General features: G+C 41.3%; 1 protein-coding gene across 3 annotated transcripts in view; it reads right to left on the reverse strand.

The window, feature by feature from the left end:
- Positions 1–7,796: 7,796 nt before the first annotated feature.
- Positions 7,797–15,231, reverse strand: part of HNRNPR (heterogeneous nuclear ribonucleoprotein R) — a 67,431-nt gene continuing 59,996 nt past the window's right edge. For all 3 annotated transcript variants that reach the window (XM_044997918.1, XM_044997919.1, XM_044997920.1), the window contains 3 exons: positions 12,434–12,583; positions 9,267–9,388; positions 7,797–9,086 (listed from right to left, as the gene is read on the reverse strand). In XM_044997918.1, the coding sequence (XP_044853853.1) occupies positions 8,477–9,086; positions 9,267–9,388; positions 12,434–12,583 (882 nt within the window). In that variant the 3' untranslated portion in view covers positions 7,797–8,476. The remainder of the gene's footprint in view (positions 9,087–9,266; positions 9,389–12,433; positions 12,584–15,231) is intronic.

Below are 15,231 nucleotides of genomic sequence, written 5' to 3' on the forward strand. Positions count from 1 at the left end.
AGTAAACACATTTACAATTCAACAGGAGAGAATAGCTCAAGCTCCACACAATAGGTAGGGATTGCTTAACTCTCTGACTCAGCAAGGCACACCCAAACACCTGATGCTTGACTCTCCATGTGCCTGGAAAAATAACTAGCTCAGAGTATAAAATAAGGGACACTGGCATCATGAGTCCGCCTCTCTCCATCTCCATCTCAACAATTGGAAACAAGAACTTTTGGAAAAGAGAAGCATCAGTGAACTGAGGAGGGATGGTACTAGCTAGAATGCTTTCTAGTTAGTATGAACTGTGAATAGAATTCTGCCTGCAACATCTAGCAGGGTGATTCAATCTTGCTTGGTCTGATATCGTTCAGAATATAGACTGCAATTTTACCTTTTATTTCTTATGTAACAAACTATGACCTCTATGCGTAACACTTATAATCACTGAAAAAAATCTATCTTTCTGTAGTTAAACTTATTTTAATGGTTTATCTTTACCAATGACTTTGTCTAAAGTGCTTGGGGAATCTGCTCAGATGACAAAGGCTGGTGCAGGTCCACTATCTTTTGATAAAGCGGTGAACGAATTAATTACTTTATATTGTTCAATAGAAAGTCTTTAGCAGTGTAAGATGGCATATTTCTGGGGTGCAACATGGGGTATTTGCTTGTGTTTTCCTGTGTGGGGTTCATGAGTGGCTTAGAGAGCATTCATACAACTTAGCTGGGTGTGTCCCTGCAGCATGTTATTGACCGAGTGATCACAGCACCTGGATGAGTTTGCTACTTGACACTAGCAAAATGTCATGAGAGAGCGCCCAGGCTGGAGAGTCAAGAGAGTACAGTGGTCCCACAATTCCAGGTTGTTTCCTGGGGATCTGTCAACGACGGTTGAGTTACTACAGAGAACTCTTTTCCAGGTGTCTGACTGGTGGGTCTTGCCAACAAGCTCAGGGTCTAACAGATTACCACATTTGGTGTTGAGAAGGAATTTTCCCCCAGGTCAGATTGGCAGAGTGCCTGGAGATTTTTCAGCTCTCTGCAGGTCACTTGCTGGTTTAAATTAGAGTAAGAGATGGATTCTCTGTAACCTGAAGTCTTTAAATCTTGGTTTGAGAACTTCAGTAATTCAGCCAGAGGTAACGGGTCTATTACAGGAGTGGGTGCGTGAGGCTTTGTGGCCTGCTAAGTGCAGGAGGTCAGAATAGATGATCACAGTGGTCCCTTCTGGCCTTAAAAAGTCTGAGAGTCTATGAATGCCACCAAGGCTAAACAGAGTAAAAAACGGTTAGAGGCAAAAAGGCATTGTTTAAAAATTGGAAGTCAAATACTACTGAGGAAAATAGATAGGAGCATAAACTCTGGCAAGACAAGTATGGTAGCAAAAGTCTCAAAAACTAACAGCAATTGTTTTTTAAAGTATGTTAGAAGCCAGAAGCCTGGCAAACAATCAATCAATGGGAACACTGGATGATCACGGTGCTAAAGGAGCACTCAAGACAAGGCCATTGCAGAAAAGCTAAATGGATTATTTGCATTGGTTTTCACTGCAGAGGATGCAGGGGAGATTCCCACACCTGAGCCATTCTTTTTAGGTGACAAATCTGAGGAACAGTCTACAGAGGTCTATAAAATCATGACTGGTGTGGGAAAGTAAATAAGGAAGTGTTATTTACTCCTTCTCAGAACAAGAACTAGGGGTCACCAAATGACATTTAATAGGCAGCAAGTTTAAAACAAACAAAAGGAAGTATTTCTTCACACAACGCAGGCAACCTGTAGAACTCTTTTGCCAATGGATGTTGTGAAGGCCACAACTATAACAGGGATCAAAAAAGACCTAGATAAATTCATGGAGGATAGGTCCATCAATGGCTATTAGACAGGATGGGCAGGGATGGTGTCCCTAACCTCTGTTTGCCAGAAACCGGGAACTGGTGACAGGGGGTGTATCACTTGGTGATTACCTGTTCTCTTCATTTCCTCTGGAGCACCTAGCATTGGCCTCTGTCAGACGACAGGATACTGAACTAGATGGACCTTTGGTCGGACACAATATGGCCATTCTTATGTTCTTAAATGTGCCTCATTGAATTGTCAATAGAAGAAGTTTTGAAACAAATTGATAAATTAAACAGTATTAAAGTCACCAGGACCAGATGGTATTCATCCAAACATTCTGAAGGAACTCACACATGAAACTACAGAACCCCTAACAGGGGTATGTAACTTATCACTTAAATCAGTTTCTGTACTAGATGACTGGAGGATAGCTAATTAAAGCTGATTTAAAAAAAAAAAAAAAGGGCTCCAGAGGCACTCCTGGCATTTACAGGCCAGTAAGCCTAACTTCAGTACTAAGCAAACTGGTTGAACCAGTAGAAAAGAATAGAATGATCAGACACAAAGATGAACACAGTTCATTGGGGAAGAATCCACACAGCTTTTGTAAAGGGAAATCATGGCTCATCAATCTATTAGAATTCTTTGAGTGTGGCAACAAATGTGCACAAGGGTGATCCAATGAATCTCTCATACATGGACTTTCTGAAAGCCTTTGACAAGGGCCCTCACGAAAAGCTCTTAAGCAAACTAAGCAGTCATGAGATCAGGACGTTTAAAACAAACAAAAGGAAGCTTCACAAAATGCACAGTCAACTTGTGAAACTTGTTGCCAGGGGATGCTGAAGGCCAAAACTGTAACTGTATTAAAAGAAAGAATTAGATAAGTTCATGAAGGATAGATCCACCAATGGCTATTAACCAAGATGGTCAGGGATATATGGGTGTCCCAGGGCCTCTGACTGCCAGATGCTGGGAATGGATGACAGAGGATGAATCACTCACAATTGCCCTGTTCCGTACATTCCCTTTGAAGCATTTGGCATTAGCCATTGTCAGAAGACAGGACCCTGGGCTAGATGGACCATTGGTCTGACCCAGTATGCCCATTCTTATGTTATGTAGGGAAGCAGATATTGCACAAGCCAAGCACAGTACTAGCAGGTATTGTACAGGATTCCTACCTCAATCTTGACAATGAGTTTCAATCTTGATGTGCAGCACGTTCTATTTAACTCGTTTCCTCAAAGTTTTGCCAACATACCTCAACTTTGTCACAACATTGTATAGTTGCAGGCTTTCCGTGAACAATGCCCATCTGTTCTAGATTGCATGGTGGTTTCGCAAGGTGCTTAAATGTTCTAGGACAGTCTCTAGTTGAGACCTCAACTCATTTTCAGGTGTCTAGGTTCAACAGGGACATGCACTATGCTATTGCCATCTCTGTTTTAGTAAGGTCTCTTAAAACTATGGTTTTATGAATTTAAAAAGGGAAAAATTCATCAGCTTTCTGAGACTGGTGAAGAATCATTTTATAAGCTTCATTAGCTTGTTCCTGATGTAGCCAAAATAAACTTGTTTTAATTGATACACTTTTGAAGAACCTAGAGCATCCCATGTCTCTTTCTAACACACCTATAGAATAGTTTGTTTTCAAATATTACGCAATCCTAAATAATTTGGAAGAGAAAAAACAAAGATCATTTAGCTAAGAAGTTCAACTGCAGAAGCCAAGTCACGCTTACCTCTTGGATATGGACATGATGATTTAACTTCAAGCATTACCTTTACATTTGGAAACTCTCCGTTGAAATGATGGCTCTCGACAAATGCTTATAATAAGCACGAGAGCCTAGTTCTTCCCTCCACCCCCAAAAGCCCTTTCATCTTACTGAAGAAAATTAGAAAGAAAGTTCTCTTACCGACAATTCCAATGGTTAATGTCCCCTGCGAACCCCACCTAGCAAGTCGACATCATGACATGTCAGGTCAGGGCAGCCTCAACCACGCTTCCCTGATAGTCAGGTAATAAAAGGAAGGAGTTAAAACAGGAAAGGGACACTTACAGGTTTCTGGATAACATCAGAAAATATGATGCAATATATTCTGATTTGTCACTCAGAGCTTCTGGTAACCTCCAAACAAGATGTTAAAATATTTCTCCAGAGGGACTCAACTACGTTAAAAATTTCACAGGTTCCTGACCGATACTCAGTTATTTGACAGATACACTTTGCCCATGTAATGTTTTGCTTTAAAAAAATAAATAAAAACTACAATCAAGATTTTCATTTTAAAGATTGAGATACTCTTTTCTACGCAATAGATTTTAGATGCTAAATTAAAATATACCAGTTTGTAACTCTAGACTTTGTCCAGACAGATTAAGTAAGCCAATTCATTACACACAAAGCAGCTTCATACAAGTCTTAAGTTAACAGAAGCTCCCATTTTTTAAGAGAAATAGGAAAACACGCATCACCCAGTGCACTCTTTCTATAAGGCTCTTGGCCACTCTCACAAATAGTTCACTTGAGTGATTGAGAGCCCAATTTTGCAAGCTGTAGTAATTCAAGTAGCCTTACTCACACAAATTGTTCTATTTAAGTCAATGGGTTAGAAAAGATTACATATAGGAAATTTTCAGGATTTGACCTATATATAGGAAAACAGTAAGAACCCAACCTTTTAGTACTTCACCAAGCAAAACTCCTGTTGAAATGAACCGAGGTTTTGTTTGTATTAGGACTCCAGGATTGGATGCTTAGTGTAATACTACTTCTATACTAAACTAAGATTCCCTCGCAATACTTTGCTTTGTTTTATTACTAGCCTTATAGCAAGAGTGTTTACTTTTTTATTATTATTCAAATATAACAAATGGGCTTAGATAATAGGGTCCAAATGCAGAGGGGGCAAAAATACAACCGTGTCTATAAATACAAAATCACATTCATGTGGCTCTCTCCTAGTTCTTTTGGATTTAAGAATTTTGAAAAAATACTTAAAACAGTATGCTCATTGAAAGATTGTCATCTTGTATCAATATATACTAATGAAACTGAGTCCTGTTAGAATAAGTTATAGTACTAGAAAAGACATTTAGCCCTTTGTAAATGCAGGCTAACCTTAATGAATTGTTAAAATTAAAGTTAAGAATTTAACCTTTTCAATGTGAAATTAAGTCTACCAGAACATAATCACTTTAACATTTTTGCTCAAAAAGTTTTGGAATTACTAGAAATCTGGCAACCTATTTTTTTTTTAAAAGTCAAACACCTTCATATCAATACAGACATTTAAGCAACTGCTATAAATGAGTGATCAAATAATTATAGGAATCCCATTTCATGGCTCCCCCACCAACCCCAGCAGGACACTTGCACAATTGAATTTAAACATGGGTGTGTGAGGTGAAACCCACTTTCAAGATAGAAAATAATGTATAGCAGGATTTTTCAACAAGTTATACAGAAGGAAAGGTCAAGACACAGATGTGCAAGAGTATTTTTTTTTTTTTAATTTTCTTTACTATTTGGTTCTGTCAAAATGGTACTGGAAAGGTGGTATAAAATTCTTCCTGTGTGTTGGTCACTGAACATGCTATGCTCTTCCATTTTGTTATGGTATGTTTATGGCGATATCTTTTGATGCAGTTTTCTCTAACTTCAATGTATACCACTGATTCTTTCCCATAGTGTCTTCTAAAAAGAAGGGTTTTATTTAAAGAGTTTTTGCAAGGTTTAACTGATGCATTTGGGCATCCACAAGTTGCATAAAGAAATCAGTGCAGCTTGTAAGTCTTGCAAGTATCAAAATTAACTGAATTTCATTTTAAATTTGTGTAAAATAGATCATTTGACTTCCAGTGTCTATCAGGGCATTAGAATAACTTGTATTTTGGTGTAAAGGTATCCAAAGATGCAGCTTTGTAGTTCAGGCAAACAGTTTTAATGTTGTCAAGTGGGGTAGCCGTGTTAGTCTGTATCCACAAAAACAACGAGGAGTCAAGTGGCACCTTAAAGACAAACAGATTTATTTGGCCATAAGCTTTCGAAAGCTTATGGCCAAATAAATCTGTTAGTCTTTAAGGTGCCACCGGACTCCTCGTTGTTTTAATGTTATTTCTGTTCCTTGCTCTTTTCTGTAACAGATTATATTAGAGTAACTTTAGCCTTTGTCCCTATAAACAAATATTTTGACACTTTCCCTTTGTCAAGGGTCTCTAAGCTGTCTGAAATGTGCATTAAGCAAAAGTTCTGTTCCTTCCAGGGAGGGAAGGCAGTACTTAAATTTGACTCCAGTTTATCTATACCAGATTTCCTCCCCCCATCTTTATAATTTACTAAAATGAAAATACTATTTGGGGCTGTGGGATTTTGTTTGGTTACCAAAAAGAGACATCTTTTCATGACAATTACTTTAACTACTACAAAGCCAGACTCTGATAGAAGAGGTTAAGATGTATGCTTCTTGTATTAATAGAATTACAAGCCAGATAGTCACTATAAGCGTAAACCTGCAACCCTTACCTAGGCCATATTCTCACTGACTTCACTGCTCGAGTAAGGAATAAGGACTATAGGATTTGGCCCAATGATTTAAGGCAGTTTTTTTTGTTTTTGTTTTAAATAAACTGGCATACCGTGACTAGAATGTAAGTTTAAAAAAATGCTTTATGGACTGTTATATGGCTGATGTTTTCATTGGATCTGTACCCTTTAAGTTAGTACATGGACACAAAGGGAAAACTCATTTTGAGAAGCAGGTATACATTTTCTCACTCCAGTTCGGTCAGGTCAGAAGCCATAAAACCCATGCAAATGTCTACCAGACTCACAAAAACAAAACGGTATGTGGGGGAAGAAATAGTCTCTACATTCTGATCTAATACAATTGTTATGAAAGACAGCAAACAGCTCCGAGAGGCAAAGGGAACATGTGCCCACTGAAGTTTAATGTCCCCAACAATTTGTGTGTTTAGAGTATTGTAATATAGTTTGATCAACGTATCTGAAGGAGAGTGTTAATTTGGACATTCAGCAGGTCCAGAAATGATATTTTTTTCCTTGTAACAGAAGTTTTAATCCTTTTGTTTTTCTTTCTTGAAAAGCAAGTGTTTACTGGGGTACAGCATAGCCCAAAAGATACCGAGAAAACTAATTTCATGACTTGACAGTCAAAAAGACCTCCAGGATTGTCAAAGGTAGAAGTCAATAAAAGCAACAAAATACTCCAAAAACACATAGCTAGTAATCACCCAGAAAGATGGTGACTAGCATTTTTTTAAAATTTAAGCCTTTATTATTACAAGGCATGAGAATTCTAAGGCAAATTGTTCACCATGGCATATCGAAATGCCAGTGACGGAATTAAGCAGAATGTAGAGAACATGTTTGTGTTGTCTGTAGCAAGCTCAGTCTATATTGCCACAGCACTTTAACTTACAAGTCTCAACCTTATCATAAACATTAGCACAAATTTAACCATTTGACCTAAACTAAGATTCTTGGGACAGAGACTCTCTTCCTATGTGTTTGTACACCACATAGTACAATAAGGACAGATACCTATGTGGGGGCTGCTAGAGGCCCCCACAATACACAATAGTAACAGAAAGGAACAGGGGCTAACAAATTGCAGTCTCCAAATTCCTTCTCCATATGAGATAATTATTAATAACTGTTAAAGCTCTACAAGAACATTCAGATGCATTTGAACCCTTTTAAAAAGCAAAGCAGTAAGTATCAGAACTAGATGTGATTAGGTTATAGAACACCAATTAAATAACAGTGCCCCCTTTAGACTATTTGTAATTTCGCCTAGCTTTCAGTCTGATGTCCACAATGCTACATGTTGGAAAGCACAAGAAATTTGAATGAATTTGATCACTCACATAGGCAGTTATACTTTGAAAACAATGTTTCTTCCAAGAATTACCAATGAAATAATGTTTTAGGACACAATTGAATTTGAAATAGGTAATGTTTTGAATAGATTTTTGAGTTTTATTGAAATCTTACATGAACAAGAAATTGGAAATACAATCACATCAAGGAACAAATTGCCACGGCTTTGACGTTTAAGCCAAACAAATTTTGTAGGGCAGATTTTCAAAAAGGTGTGAAGTAATAACAATTTAAAAACACAGTTAACCTACTTCTAGGAATGCAAAACATACAATCATGTTATTTTCAATACAAGAAATCTTAATTTTTTTGTTTTAATTTCTTAAAACTACTAAGACAAAGCACTAGCTTTTACTTTTATGTACAGCATACTCCTATGTAGTCTACCCAAAATCCAAAAAAGGAAACTGTCCAAAACCAGAGGTTCTGCAAAATCATGATTGAACAGTGTGCCCATCCTGCTTTTAAACTGCTAAAATGAAACCTAAAACAATAAAAGCACTGAAACCCCAAATGGAGTTTGGGAATTCTGCAAGCCCAATAATGTCCAAGTGCGTTTATGAAAAAGGAAAATAAAAGACTCGAATATATACACAATAGAGTGATTTCAGCCCAATACAAATGGCAGCCAATTGCTACTGAAAGATGAAACATTAAGCCAATTTTTTTTTTAAAAGGATGTAGCGCTATAGCCAATTCTATGTTGCCAATATCATTCTCAAGCCCTCCTCACTTGTCTACTTCCACTGTTGCCCATAAGTATCCTGATAAAATTCCTGGTTGTCATTATTGTAACCATAGTTACCGGCATAGTCACCACCTTGCTGGAGCGGCTGCTGAGCGATGGGTTGGGAGCCCCAGTTCTGCTGGTTGTTGGTCTGGCGGCGCTTGGAATCAGGTTGGTTGTACCCATCTGCCTTTCTCTTGCCTCCTACGTTGCCCCCACGGTTGCCCCTGGCTCCACGAGCACCACGTCCTCTCTGCTGCTGTGCAGGACCCCCTCTCCCACCCCTGGCTCCTCTTGGTGGTCCCATGGGTGCCCCCCTCTGTGAATAGCCAGCTCTACCTCTTGGTGGTGGTGCTCCCCGCCCCCTAGGTGGTGGTGGAGCACCTCTCCCACCCCTTCCTCCTCCTCTTCCTCTTATAGCATAGCCATCATCATAGCCATAATAGGGATCTTCATAGCCACCACGGTAGTCATGATAGTCGTAACCATAATAATCATCATAATAATCTTCATAGCCATAGTAATCTGGGGGATAGCCATATCCACCTCTCCCTCCACGACCTCTGCCTCTAATAGGAGGTGGCATACGAGGTGGAGGGTAGTAATAATAGTCTTCATACCTAATAAAAAAAGAAACATGCATTAATTTGTCTTGTAAGAGTCTCCTAAACCACCATTACTTTCTGCTTAAATTTAACAATACATGGGCTGGGGAAGGACTGCCTCTGTTAGCTTACGTTCTGTAGCAGCATGAAGTTCTGCTATTTGTACATTACAATACTGCAGAAGTGAAGACTTACGCAGTGCTTCTGGAGGCTTGTCTGGCAGCCTGGCGTTCTTTCCTTTTCTTATCTGGTGGTTTAGCTAACACTATTTCAATTTCTTCCCCCTCTATCTCTTTTCCATTCATTTCATTCATGGCCTGCATGAAAGTCAGAAAAACAACACATTTAAGTTTACTTCCAAACATCAGAAAAATTTTAAGCCTTTCTAAAAATGTTCACTGGTTCACCAAAAAAGATGCAGTTGAAATTGAAGGGAAAATATAATCAATCCTTTCAGGGATTTCACATTGTAGGATACGCTGAACAAATTAACAGACTTTTCACCCCCAAATTTTAACTTCTGCATCTGTTATGAATTGTTAGGTTACTTGTGCCACTGGAAGTTAAAAACTTCCTTCAACACTCCCATTTTTACACTAGCTATAAGGATGACATGTCTGTCAATTCCATTCTAAATCCTTCTATCATTACAACTGAAACATTTGTTTTGATCTCCTTGTCTTTGTATGATAAACTGAAAAACAAAATAAAAATTTTAAGAGCCCCTCAATAAGAAATCTGATCTTTGCCAAGTCTAGAACTTACTAAAAAAATAAGAAGCAACTGAACTGTACACTGCATAGAGCCAATACTCCTACTTTCTTTAAAAACGAAAACATATATTTTGGATAGATGCACAGAAGTAAGTTCTTGACTACAGGTATGAACAGCATGCCCACCAAAAAACCCACAAACATCTATGAAAACCTGATTTGCATGCATATCAGGCATTTGTGCACAAAAAAGTAGTCTTCAGCTAGACCACACGTGCACACTGACTACATTTCAAAGTCTGGTCCTCTCTCTGAAAGGTATATGGTAAAAAGAGGAGCAGAAGGACATTCTGCTAAGAGATCCCCAGGCAAATGCTGCTCATGGGATCCTCCAGAGATGCTCCACAACAAAAAAGAAAAGTGAGCAAGTTGTAACTTCCTGAAGTCACATAGGGTTGGCTGGAAGGTGGGAAAAGGATCCCTGTGAAAGGGAGGACTTGAGGGGATCTTGGACAGTGTTTATTGTGATCTCTCAAACCTCACTTGAAAGAGGAATCCAACATTTTGGAGAAAGAAAATCTTAGTAACTGAAGTAGACGTATAAAAAAACCCTTAAATCTGACTAAATTATTTCCGATCTCAATTGCTCAAATTTTATTCTTGATTTAATGTCATTTCACTAATTCTCTTGGGCAGTAATTTCTATAAAACAGAGCTCCCTTTTGCTTAATTAAAACAGTAGACTCTCTCAACGTATAAACTACAAGAGACAGCTAAACAGGTGTTTTCACAACAAAATTTTTGGTGGACTCAGTACAGCCACCAACTCTTGCTGCTGACAGCGCTGACAAATTTTCCTAAAATATTTAATTAACTTTAGAGAAAGCAAATAAATATGCACACATATACATGTCCAAATCATTGCAATTTATTTATGTAGGGGATGTTGTCCTGCTTTGAGCAGGGGGTTGGACTAGATGACCTCCTGAGGTCCCTTCCAACCCTGAGATTCTATGATTCTATGATTTTTTTTGCAGAGTCAATAATAAAAATAATGTACAGTTGTATTTTAGAGTGCCCCAGCTGCCTCTCAGCCCATCAAACTCGGGTTCCTGCTGCCTCCCTCCACCCTCTTGGGTGCCCCATTGTCCCCTCCAGGCCCCACTCCTCCCTGCCCCCCATCGGCCTGAGCTCCTTTCCACAGCCTCACCCCCCAGGCTCAGCCCACTCCTTGCCTCTTGACCAGGGAACCCAGTAAGACTGGCCCTGCTGATGCCCTGTCCCCAGAGTCCCACAGCTGAAGCCGGGCTGGAGAAAGGGGGGTGCGCATGCCTGAAGCCCACCTCTGGCTGAAATCAGGAGGGGGGGCTGAAGACCTCTCCCAGAGTCCTCTCCCTAGGCGCTGCAGGGAGGAGTTGCTGCTTTGCCCCCTCCCACACCTGTGCCCAGTAGGCTGTCGTGGCCTCAGGAAAACCTCCTGGTGGCCGCATGCAGCCACAATGGCCACATTTGAGAAATGCTAAGCTTTGATGGAGAGAAGCTGTATCCTCATCCCCAGGCACTGGTTCAATAGTAAAAAGTTGAGTGCCCGTTCAACAGGCTGTTGCAAAAAGCTACTTATGAGAGAATGAATCTGCAGCCACCACGCACACTGCTCCAGACTCTGGTAGCAGGGCAAGGGCTCAACTGGTTAAATCAGTAAGCTTCTTTCGACCTCCCGTCAATGGGAGAGCATGCAGCCAACAAGAGCCAGAAAATTATTCCGGGGGGAATTATGCGTCCCTGCGCAATACAGAATTTGCACAGAATTAACGTTCTGTGCACTATTTCCTGTTTCCCCTCACAGAATTGGGGCTGCAGAGCTGCTGGCAGCCATTAGGGGCCATTGTATTCTGCAGAGCCCAGCTTGCACTGAGTGGAGCACCCAGCCCTATGGGGATGGAGGCTCTGCATGCTCTGGCTGCCTGGCTTGATCCTCATCCGCTCAGGGATGGAAGACAGACTGGGAGACCCGGCTCTGGCAAAGAGTGAGGACGGGCAGGGCCGCCCACACCACATCTCCCAGCGGGACAGTAAAAAAGCTGAGGGGACTAAGGGCTCTGGGAGGGAGAGAGTGCAAGAGTCTTGGATCAGGGGATGTCCTCCAACTGGAACAGGGTCATCATAAGGGTTTCTCTCTCTACTTCTGGGGGAATCTCTCCCCCCACCCCCAAATCTGTATCATGGATATATTTGTTGACAGATATTTTGAAATAAATTACCAAAATAATTTAAACTGGAGTGATTCTGTTGTTATTTTGACAAACAAAATATGCAGAATTTTAAAATGTGTGCAGATTAAAAAAATTTTTTTTGGTGCAAGATTCCTCCAGGAGTAGAAAATGCTTTTTAAAAACGAATTTCTGCAACAGCAATGCTTGTTGAACCTTTCTAGCTACTGAAATGATTAGAATAAATTACTGGAGTTTTCCTGTAGCAGGAGCAACATCAAACAGATCCTACACTATATAGAATTAAATGTACACTGCAATGTACCATGAAGTTGAGGGGAAAAAAAAAATCTTATCAACATACACTTTCTACATATTTTTCACCAAAGGCTAGAGTTAGTGTTTAGCCATCCAAAAGGTAAGAAAACCACAGTCCTACCTTTACTGCCGCCCCTCTATCCTCAAAGTGAACAAAAGCATAATCCTTTAATTTCTTCACTCTTTCCAGCTTTCCAAACTCTGAAAAGGATTTTTCGAGGATTTCTTCTGTCACTGTAGTGGCTAAGTTTCTCACAAACAAAACTTTCACCTAGTGAAGATAAGTATCAGACAAAGATGAAAGTAATTCCAGAACTAAACAGACATCCGAGGGAACAATCGTATTAGCTGACTTCCAATAAACAAACCCATTCCTCCACTATGCTCTACTTCCTAATGACAGATTTCAGTTAAGTCTGAAAATGGGCACTGAGTTTTTCAAAAGAAAGCAGGTCATATCCTTTGGGGGTTTTCAGTTTAGTTGTTTTCCTTGCTGGGAACCAGTGTTCCCTCTAAGTTGCACAGCTGCTCGAGAGTCAATCAAGTACTGGTTGAGCTCTTGATTGAGCCCCACACAGCTGCTCCCGGGACCCTCCTGCTTGCTATGGCGGGGGGGTAAGGGAGGGGGAAGGAGGAAGGTGGCCCCCATCCACGTACCCCATCTTCACAGAGCAGGGGAGGAAGAACAGGGCAGCTCAGGAGCTGGACAGAGCTGCTTGTGAGTGTCTCTCTGCTTAAAGAAACAATGCACAGTCTCATACACTTCCCCAGCAGCCAGCGTGCACGCACACAGTCTCTGTCACTCACCTCCCAATACATACTTGTATTGTTACTTCCTGCACTGCACGTATATTCTCTGTAATTTTATTCTTTCAAGGTGCTGTTATTTTAGTTTTTTGACTGGTCTATGCATTTCATAACTTTATTTCTCTTATGTTTAAAATGTAATTCCTTGTGTAGTGACTTCTAAAATGCCTAACCTGTCCTGGCTGGAGTAATTATCCCTATAGTAACTTTTTTAAAATATATATTATATCTTGGTCTTTTGTTTCCACTGGTGGCGCACATCCGCACATTACCTTGATATTGATGCACATAAAATTCATTCCGCACACAGATAAAAAAAATTAGAGAGAACGTTGCTGGCAACCACTGTCATGTGCAAGATCATCAGGGTTTCTGACTGGGAACTCTAGAGTCTGGGGGCACATTCTTCACTCTATTCTGTTTTTTGAATGACACTAAGGTGGTGCAAGAGAAAAGACAGTTATAAAAAAGTAACTTTTTCAAGATGTGTTGCTCATGTCCATTCCATCGTAGTATGTGTATGTGGCGAGCGCGCACACATCATCAGTGCCGGAAGTTTTTCCCTCAGTGGTATCTGTAGGGGAACCTTTGAAGTGGTGTGCCTATGCACCGGTATAAGGGGCACCACCGGCTCCCCCCCACCCTCAGTTCCTTCTTGGTGGAAACTCAGACAGTTGGGAAAGAGGGCAGGTCATGGAATGGACATGAGCAACACATCTCAAAGAACAACAGTTACGAAAGGTAACAGTCTTTTTTTCTTCAAGTGCTTGCTCATGTCCATTCCATTGTAGGTGACTCCCAAGCAGTACCACTAGAGGCAGGTAGGAGTTCATGGACGTGTCGATTGCAACACAGCTCTGCCAAAGCCTGCGTCATCTCTGGCCTGCTGAGTGATAGCGTAATGTGTCGTGAATGTGCGTACTGAAGACCACATTGTGGCCCTGCAGATGTCCTGGATAGGGACATGTGCCAGGAAGGCAGCCAAAGACGCCTGAGCCCTAGTCGACTAAGCCTTCACTATCAGTGGAGGCAAAGCCTGCACCAACTCGTTACAAGTATGGATGCAGATGATGATCCAATTCAAAATCCTCTGATAGGACACTGGAAGGCCCTTCGTCCTGTCAGCTGAAACAATAAAGAGCTGGGTTGATCTGCGCTAGGGCTTGGTATGCTCCAGATAGAACGCCAGGGCCTGCTGGACATCCAGAGCATGCAGCCGCCTCTCCTCATTGATAGAGTGAGGCTTTGGACAGAACACTGGGAGGAAGATATCCTGGTTGACATGGAAATGCGACACCATCTTAGGCAGGAAAGCTGGATGGGGCTGCAGCTAGATCTTGTCTTTGGAGAATACCGTGTGCGGTGGCTCCAAAGTGAGGGCTTTGCTCTCAGATACATGCCTTGCCGAGGTAATCGCTACAAGGAATGCAACCTCTCATGACAGATAGGAAAGGGAACAAGAAGCCATGGGCTCAAAGAGGGAACCCGTGAGCCTGGAGAATACAAGGTTGAGGTCCCAGTGGGGAACCGGATCCCAGATCGGCAGAAAAAGCCATTCAAGGCCCTTCAAGAACCTGATTGACATCTCATGCAAGAATACCACTTTACCCTGGACATGAGGATGGAAGGCCAATATGGCTGCCAAGTGCACCTTGATCGAAGAGAAGGCAAGGCAAGGCCCTGGTGCTTTAAGTGAAGCAGGTAATCCAGGATGGAGTACACAGACGACTGGGTAGGGGAGATGTTGCAGTCAGACACCCAGAATGAAAAAACCACTTCCACTTTGCCAGGTAAGTCGCTCTGGTGGAGGGCTTTCTGCTTTCCAAGAGAATCTGCTGTACATGACTAGAGCAGGCCTGTTCCTCCGGATTCAGCCATGCAGCATCCAAGCTGTGAGGTGGAGAGAGGTGAGGTTTGGGTTCAGGAGCTGTTATTCTGCGAGAGTAGGTCCAGGTGGCTGGGCTGTAGCCACAGGGCTGCCACAGTGAGGTCCATGAGCATGCCAAACCAAAGCTGGCAAGGCCACACCAGGGTGATCATGACGACTCGTGCCTTGCCCCTCTTGGTTTTTGAGAGGACTTTGCTGATAAGTGGATTTGGCGGGAAGGCATA

Source organism: Mauremys mutica, chromosome 23 (assembly GCF_020497125.1).
Source record: "Mauremys mutica isolate MM-2020 ecotype Southern chromosome 23, ASM2049712v1, whole genome shotgun sequence".
Lineage (NCBI taxonomy): Eukaryota > Metazoa > Chordata > Testudines > Geoemydidae > Mauremys > Mauremys mutica.